Here is an 8,817-nt window from a genome sequence, read left to right on the forward strand (position 1 = left end):
TCATACCTATTACTGTAATTTGTCTTGTAACATATTTTTTATTTACTATTAATACCATTAATACTTTAATAGTTTGTTATGCAGAATAGCCAAAAAAGGGGAAGCACTTTCACTCATGGGACAGAACCCTAACTGATTCCACCAGAATGTGTGCTTAAGTTGGAACTGGAAAATTGGCTTGAGGATGAAAAACTCAAGCACTGGAAAAACTGACTAAAGGATAAGGCTAGGAACACCTGAAAGACCATCTTCTCTAACTGGAAGGCAGCACTTAAGGCCAGGCCTTAGCTTCATGCGAGATGAAGGCACAAAGTGTATGTTACTGTTTGGAAGCCCTGGCAGAAGTCAGTGACACAAATGACCTGATCCTGCCATGAGTCCTTGGGCATTCGGGGCATAGTGGCAATGAGAAAGTGGAAATGACCACAAAAAGAGCCAATATAAAGTTTCTCGGCCCTGAACCCTATTGCGGCATGTAGCCACAAAAAAAAAGAACGTACAAAAATGGATCCTCAATATGTTCAAAACCTGGTGTTACAATACCCAAGGAATGAGGTATGCAGAGAGATTCATAGAAGTAACATCTGCAAAACTTACAAAGGAATTACTTGAAAGCAACTGCAACCGAACTGGGATTCTGGTTGGACTCTTGACAGGGCACTGTCACCTAAAAAGGCGCATGCACCACACAGGAATACAGACAGAAGAAATACTGTGCAGACATTGCCAGAAGGAAGAGGAGACTGGAACACGTTTTGTGTTTTTGTGAACGTATAGGCAGTCTTACAACTAGGAGAGGAAAAACAGCAAGCAAGATTCTACACTAAGGAGCACTGGCGAGGCTTGGTATGAACTATGAAGGATCTAACAGCCTTAGACTAAGATGATTTGAAACATCTAAACTACTGGTTCATCATGTAAAAAATAGAATTAGAAGATTTAAAAATAAGCTGTTTCGGAAACTATCAAATGGACGCATATGATAAAATAACATAGACCAACTACTGAAGATTCACTGAAACACGTCTTACATATCAAACCTGGAAAAATAGCCATAATGAAGATGGTAGAATGCTGAAATGGTTATGAGGGACCTAACAGTAAGGATAAGTAGACCAAGACAAACTTTAAAAAGGACACATACAATAAAATAACACATAGGTCAACTATAAAGATGGCCAAAACATGTCTGAAAGACTAAACAATAATGATAAGCAAATTAGGATGATTAGAAATTAAGAAACCAGTTCATTACCCTGCAGATCTTAAAGAGAAATCAACTGTGAAAAACTGGAAAATTTGAATTTCCAAGCTGCTGGCATACAGATTACACCAGCGTTGTCAACACTTTTGTTACATATGTTGTGGAAGTATGCCTTCCTCGTATATGATTGTTGTTCCGGAACGACACATTAGACTCCTGACATTGCCACCTGTACATCGGATAGGAGTTCTGACAGAAGGAACACTGTGCAGATACTGTCAGGAAGAAAAGCCTGCAGAACACATTCTGTTTTTGTGAGGGTCTGTAGTAGTTTCTTGAAACTAGGAGAAGAAAAGTCGCAAGATCCTACATAAAGGAGCCGCTGGTAATGCTATTGAGGTCGACTAACAACATGAAGCTGAACAGAGAGTAAAAAAATAGAAAAACAATACATCTACTCAGGAATAGATGGCCGCCTCTTTTACCCTATCCATAGTAAATAACGAAAAGTCGGAAGTGAGATATGTTAGCAGAAGATAGTATAATCTGAAATATTTTATGAACAATATATAAACTATTGGAGCATTATTCAAAACGTCAATAATTATTTTAGATCATATTTTATAACCAGATTGAATAGTTGCATCGATTACGTTTTATCGATAAAGTTTTTAACAGTAAAAAGCCTTCTATGATATTATATTTTGAAATTTTCTTGAATTTTTTGTTATCACATCGGTTAAGATCCCGGTCTTTGTTTCCTTCGACTGGCTATGTAAGAAGGTCAACCAAAAGTGTGGTCTTCTAGTGTCCAATTTAAAATCTGTTATTTCAGGATTTTACCAGGTTTGCTAAGAAACGTGTTGAAAAGCAAGCCGGTCATACGTTCTTTGTTCACTATGAAAGTGAATTCTGAAGAGTTCAAATCCCTTTTTACGGACGGTTTCAAAAAGTTGGTCGAAATTTTCGACAAAAACGGCTTCGAGATTAGGATCGCAGGCGGTGCTGTTCGTGATCTTCTTCTCGGCATTGCTCCAAAAGATGTTGATTTTGCTTCAACCGCCACTCCGGACCAGATGAAGACTTTCTTCAACAAGGAAGAAATTAGGATGATCAACATGAAAGGGGAAAAACATGGTAAGAAAATTTTTCTATTGTCTACTAACCTAGAGATTTCAACCAAAACCTTACATAAAAAGATTGATTAATTGAAAGAAGTAATTTGGTCACTGAGACCACTAATTATAATGGTTTATAGAAATTATTATTTGGAGATCGTGAGATGCAGTCTGGTGTGATGTAGGTTCACAAAAACATTTTTTTTTATCCTGACAATGTTTCAATCTTTATTGAGATCATCTTCAGGACTCAAGTTTTCGTAGATGTGTCATTGCTGAGTGTTGTGTTCAGAGCACTCTCAACACTCGAAAGAAAACACTCACTTTCAGTTCTGAAGATGATCTCAATAAAGATCAAAACGTTAGCACGATAAACAAAATGTTTTTCTAAAACCTACGTCATACCGTATCTCATCTCATGATCTCCAAATAATCATTAATTGATTGTCACTAAATACCACACGTTATAGAAATTCCTACATTACATTTTGATTTTGAAGAAAAAACATTAAACACTGAGATGCAAAAAAAAAGTGGCCACCCTTAATATTTTTTAATTATCTCTTAGACAATCCTCCACTACATTTTACAACAATATTTGGTCCGTTTTAAAGGATTAGAGGTAAGTTAAAATACAAATAAAATCTCCCATTTATTGGAATATTTTTATTAAACTTTCTGTGAGTCCGTGCAAATAAACTGCTCAAAATGAATAGGTATATTGCCATTTTGTAGTATTTACTTTCCCTATCATTTTTATTTTTATTGTAAATTGCATTAAAATTTATTAGAAATTATTGCTTTTTACTGAAAGAAAATTTAATTAAGTTATTTTGAAAAATAACAAAATAAAAGCCTTTAATTCCACAATTTTGTTTATTGGATACAATAATTTTTTTTACAATTAATACCTTGTATAATGTCCCCTGTTAACTAAAAATTTGTGCATCTGTAAGGCATAATAAGGTTGTCACTAATTTCATGAGGAATTTCACTCCATAGATGTTGCAATGCTGCACTCAGTTGTTGCAGGTCAATTGGCTGTGGTTGGTGATCGAAATTCTTTGCAATGCATCCAACATGTGTGCAATGGGATTGAGGTCTGGAGACAAGGGGGAAGGGGCAGAAATTTACAGGTTTTGTATATATTGATGAATAACTCTGCCTCTATGAGGTCTGGCGTCATCCAAAAATTGAAAATCCTTGCCAATGACGCCTGGTTTGAGGGATGTATTCCTCGATAGTTTCTTGGGCATAATGGACTGCGGTGGGGTTGCCTTCAACGATATGGAATCCAGATCGTACTCCAGGGTAAATCTCAGTCCAGATCATTACACCACCTTCTCCAGACTCTACACTGAAATGAGCACGAACTGGGGCATTGTATGCATCCCCTGTTCCGTAGATTTTTCAGCGTCTGCTATCACTGTACAAACAGAAACACGACTGATTTGTAAACATTACAGCATTCCCATTGGTGTTTTCATTTAGGTGCTCACTGCAACATATTCTCCTGAGTTGCTGGTGGCGATCTGTTGCTGTTGCTGCAGATTGTCTCAAAAAGGTATATGATGTTAGGCCAACTTGATAAAGGCCTTGCCAAAACATCTTGTACTTCATCTAGGATCTGACAGGCATTACAGAAAGGTTCCGTCTTGCAGTAATGCCAATATTTCTGTCCTCCCTCAGGGTTGAAATCTGATGAAATCCACTTCCAGGCCTATTGGCACTTCTAGTCTCTTGGAATCGGTCAATACATTTGTTAAACTACTTTTCATCACATCCAATTAATCAAAAAATAAGTATGGCTATAAATTAAATTAAAAAAGTATTAGTATTAAGTGATGGTATTATGTACCACAAAAATAATTTAAAAGAAGTATTGGATATATTATGTAAAAACAATTAATAAAAAATATCATAAGAAAACAGAAGAAGATATATTGTAACAACAAAAATGTAAATGGTAAAAGTAGTATTAACAGCAAAAAGGAGAGGAAAAAGAAAATGAGAAAAATTCAATGGAGGAAAACCTGGCAGAAAGAAAACAGTATTTTGATTTTTTCTTCATGCACAGATTCACAGAAAGTTTAATAAAATTATTCCAGAAAGAATGGAAAATAATCGAACACAGTAAATTCTCCCACTTACGTTTAAAATTGGATTTTGTAAATAAATTTTTGAATAGTCAATCTCTTTGATGGTTTTTCATTAAACCTTCTTCCTAAGGTTCTGGTGGTTTGATTATATTCAACTATTGACTAAAAGGTATTTGTGAGTAAATTATGTTTTGTTTTTTAAAGGAACAATAACGGCAAGGATTTGTGATGAGAACTTTGAAATAACAACCCTTAGAGTAGATATGGTTACTGATGGGCGTCACGCTGAGGTACAGTTCACAAAGGATTGGGAGTTAGATGCCAATCGTCGAGACCTAACAATTAATTCAATGTTTCTTGGTGTTGATGGAACGCTGTTTGATTACTTTAACGGATATGATGATTTATTGAAAAGGAGGGTTGTTTTTGTTGGTGATCCTCGTAAACGGATTCAAGAGGATTATCTTAGGATTTTAAGGTAATTGAAATTATGTTATTATAATTGAAGTTAAATAATCGTATTATAATCTCAGGTATTTTCGTTTCTATGGCCGTATAGCAGAGCTACCAAATGATCACAATGAAGATACCATAAAAGCAATAAGTGAAAATGTTGTAGGACTCGAAAAGATAAGTGGAGAAAGGATTTGGCAAGAAGTTTCAAAAATCCTTTCAGGAAACTTTGTATCACCAATTGTACAGAAAATGATCCAAGTAGGTGTTCACAAATATATCGGGCTGCCTGAGAAGCCCAACGTATCAGAAATGATAAAAGTATATGAAATGGGTAAACATTTTAATCTTCATCCAATCTCATTGATATCGAGCCTGCTGTATAACGAGGAGGACGTATTTAATTTCCACAAAAGGTGCAGGCTTTCACTTTTTGAACAGGAGTTGTCGATGTTGATCGTGCAAGAACGCGACACCCCAAACGAATTTCATTACTACCAGGAGATGGTCTTGAAAGCATCAGGGAAAAGTGACAAGCTGTCAAAACAACTCATTGAATTTTTTAAATACAAGTGCAACCTAGATCTTCTCTCAGAATTACAATGTTGGCAGATTCCAAAGTTTCCTGTAAGCGGAGTCGATCTGAAAAAAGAAGGTGTCCCTCATGGAAAATCTGTCGGAAAAGTATTAACAGACTTACGGCAAATATGGATAGATAGTAATTTCAAATATGATAAAAAGACATTATTAAACAATGTCCCTGCAGTTGCAGGCAAACACAAAATTAATTTGTCAAAATCAGCAGTTTGAAAATAAATATTTACTTTTATATGATATTAATTTTCTAAACCTCATTATTAAAGTATTAACCTTCAAAAAACAAAATAATTTTTTTAAAAATATTTTATTTATTTTTATTAAAAACTAATAGATACTGTCTTTTTGCTTTGATTTGGTTGCTTATATAGTTTGGTAGTGTTGCGTGGGTTACAATAAATTTATACCTTTATTGAAGAAGATATTTTATGAGGGATAAAAAAGTATGATTTTATGATCAATAAGATAATTATATATAAATAAGTTGTGTTAAACAAATTTAACAATATATGAGATTATTTGATTTGAATTAAAACAAAGTAGCAAAAAGTCCTCAGAATTTATGTAGAGATATAAGAAGTTCAAAATTTCTTTTTCAAGTTTCACTTTGATTTTCATGTTGTAACTTAATCGGGCATACATCGAGGACACAGAATATCGATCGGCAAACAGGACAGGTGCATACGGAAGAGAGCCAGGTTTCTGGATGATCCTGTTCTTGGCGAGTGGCAAACCTAATAAGGATTTTATTGTGAGCTATTGAGGTAGTTGGATTATCAATGATCTTCTGGTCTGTCTGTTCTACTTGGTTTTGACCACCAGGTACGTTGCGTTTCAACGTATTTAGTGATCGGCTTGCGTAATTTTTGACAAAAGAAGTTAAACACCTCAACATGTCAGACAGACCAGGAAGATTTATGCAATTGATTTCAGGTAATTACCATTTCCCCATGCAATCAAGACACCAAAGAGGCCTGCAGTAACAGTTTGTGCAAGGTTCAGGAGTTTTGCAGCATTTAACCAATTTGACCGAAGGTTGAGCCACCATGCATCCGATGCAATTTTCCAATTCTTGCTAAAATAATAATAATAATTAAACATTTATATTGAAACATAGATTGGAAGTAAAGTTTACCTGTGGTGGGGGGCTATAGGGTGGATTTTTTTCTACAGTTTCCTTGAAAACATCCAAAAAGTGTTCAATCTTTGTTTTATGAAATTTAATTCCTTCTATAATAGAAATCGGTATCTGAACCCGATTCTGTATATTATTGAAGTCTAATGCATTACATCTAAAAAATATATATACATATATATATTCTTAATCGACAGTCTTGTTAAAATATTGCAAATGGGTTACCTTATAAAAAATGAATTGATTCCAGGTCTTGTTGATTTTACTTCAATATTGACATATTGCACAGAACCATTGCCTTCATGAGATAATACGTGGGTATCGGTCGTGCACAAGACCAAAACTGAATCTCTTTGGTGCGCGATGTCCAAAGAATAAGGGGAAATTTTAATAATCCAGTTATCTGTCACAACGACCCTGCAGACTGTGCTCGTCTGAAGATTTATCTTGTCCACTCTGCAAGAGAGGACTGTGAGCAGGCTGCTTAATTATTAAGCGATATAAATAGTACCTTCGGTATTCGCGAGCGATATGTGCCGCAATGGCTTTCCATGATGTGCGGTTGTCACAGAATTGCTTAAGGGTCTTAACAATTGGATGGTTGTTGAACTCATTCACCGTCCAATAGTATGCAGTGGTAAATGTCAATGATGGGAATACAATGCTGAAAAGGAAAAACGCTGTGAACCAAATATTGTCCTGGTACAGCAGATTCTTGTCGGCAAAAAGTGCAGCACCACCTAAATAACCTGTAAAAAAATTGATTTTGGAAGTCATTTTTTTTAAAGGAGTGATTTTTAAAAAATTTAATTATAAGCTAAAACAACATTAACTAAATGTGTGTATGAATTAATAGTTGTAAGGGGACAGGAAAAGAGTGATGGTGGGTATTGGTCTGGTATGCTGAACTGGCATACGGTCACTTATTGGGTGTCTTCACTCGAAGGTTTGTTGAATTACTTAAATGTGTTTTGGCATTCGCCAGCTTCAGTGAGGAACTTTGATTTTATTTATTACCGCTGCCTATGGGATTTAACTACTTTTAAATAGAGTAATGTTTACCAGATAAAGCTATTAGCTATACCCAGTTAGAGTTGATGATGGGTGTTGGTCTGCGAGTCAGTGAACTCATGCTGAACTGCACAAGTTTGATCTTCACCTCACTGAAGATGTCGCAATGATGAATTTGAGTAATTCAACAAACCAGCGAGTGAAGACAGACCCAACAAGTGATCTCATAACAATTCAGCATGGGGGCCAGGAAAATAGAAAAAAGCTCAGGGGAAATGTTTTTCCAAAGTTCAAGGACATTTTCATAGAACCATGCCTTTCTTTTTTTTTGTTACATTCTGAATATTTTTCTCCTTGTAACGGCTCACCTAAAGGGAGTAAGGAATGAAGACAAAGAGTGATGACCGTCCTCTTAGCATGATAGCCAATAAAGTCGATGTCTTCATTTTTGAGGAAGAAGTCGAAAAGATTTTCCACTGTCAGCCCGGCAAACACAAATTCCCTCGTCCTCAGGACGAAGCATATCGAAACAATGAAGTAGAAGAGTGTATAAAGGGCCGTGGGTGTAGCTAGTACGTTATAGTTGGTTGAGTAGGTTTGGCTCATTTTCCCTGGCACTCTCCGTTGTTTTAACTCATTTCCACTACGTGTCCAAATAACGTTTCAGACTTGTAAAACAAACATTTGCAGTTCGTCAACCATCAGTAACCTGCCACTGCAAACTGTTAACTGTAAAGTTTAGAACTGTGACCGTGAAGTATAACTATAGATAAGCATAAGCTACAACTATAGCAAGGATGAAGGACCTTGTATGTGGGCAAAACACGTGGAACCAATGCGCAACGAGGCCCCCTGGATGAGAGTTCGTGATGTCAAGATTGCAGAATAAATTAACCAATATTATATATTATTAAACATTTCAATTATACCTCTATTTGTAACGTTTAAAAGGATAGTGTGTGTATTTGCGGAAAAGCAGAACATAACTCAAATTTGACATTAAATAGCAACTTGTCTTACATCAAGATTTTAATACATATACAATATTTAAAAAAAGTCATTTAACTTTTTGTGACACAAAATCAAGATTTTTGCATCTGTAGCCTCTTAACATTTAAAGATTTACCTGATAGCTACAATCTAATTGAATTTTATAATGACCCTACTTTATACTCATAACTTGGAAAGTTGAGCAACTTA

General features: G+C 35.4%; 2 protein-coding genes across 3 annotated transcripts; one reads left to right on the forward strand and one right to left on the reverse strand.

The window, feature by feature from the left end:
• Positions 1-1,868: 1,868 nt before the first annotated feature.
• LOC106668753 (CCA tRNA nucleotidyltransferase 1, mitochondrial) lies at positions 1,869-5,708 on the forward strand. 2 transcript variants are annotated; one of them, XM_014397794.2, is made up of 4 exons: positions 1,869-1,979; positions 2,040-2,341; positions 4,626-4,899; positions 4,955-5,708. In XM_014397794.2, coding segments are annotated over exons 1-4 (1,308 nt in total). In that variant the 5' UTR covers positions 1,869-1,977; the 3' UTR covers positions 5,685-5,708. The 2 variants fall into 2 exon arrangements, with proteins under 2 accessions (XP_014253280.1, XP_024083576.1); XM_024227808.1 differs by having other exon boundaries at positions 1,882-2,341.
• A 153-nt stretch (positions 5,709-5,861) lies between these two features.
• On the reverse strand, positions 5,862-8,428 carry LOC106669824 (E3 ubiquitin-protein ligase TM129). Its single transcript, XM_014399602.2, has 6 exons — positions 7,986-8,428; positions 7,118-7,355; positions 6,832-7,062; positions 6,607-6,763; positions 6,413-6,546; positions 5,862-6,205 (listed from the first exon to the last, which is right to left on the reverse strand). Exons 1-6 carry the CDS (start codon positions 8,221-8,223, stop codon positions 6,067-6,069), a joined length of 1,137 nt encoding a protein of 378 aa, XP_014255088.1. The 5' UTR covers positions 8,224-8,428; the 3' UTR covers positions 5,862-6,066.
• Between the last annotated feature and the right edge of the window lie 389 nt (positions 8,429-8,817).

Source organism: Cimex lectularius, unplaced genomic scaffold (genome assembly GCF_000648675.2).
Source record: "Cimex lectularius strain Harlan isolate CLEC.00 unplaced genomic scaffold, Clec_2.1 scaffold209, whole genome shotgun sequence".
NCBI classification, from domain to species: Eukaryota; Metazoa; Arthropoda; class Insecta; order Hemiptera; family Cimicidae; genus Cimex; species Cimex lectularius.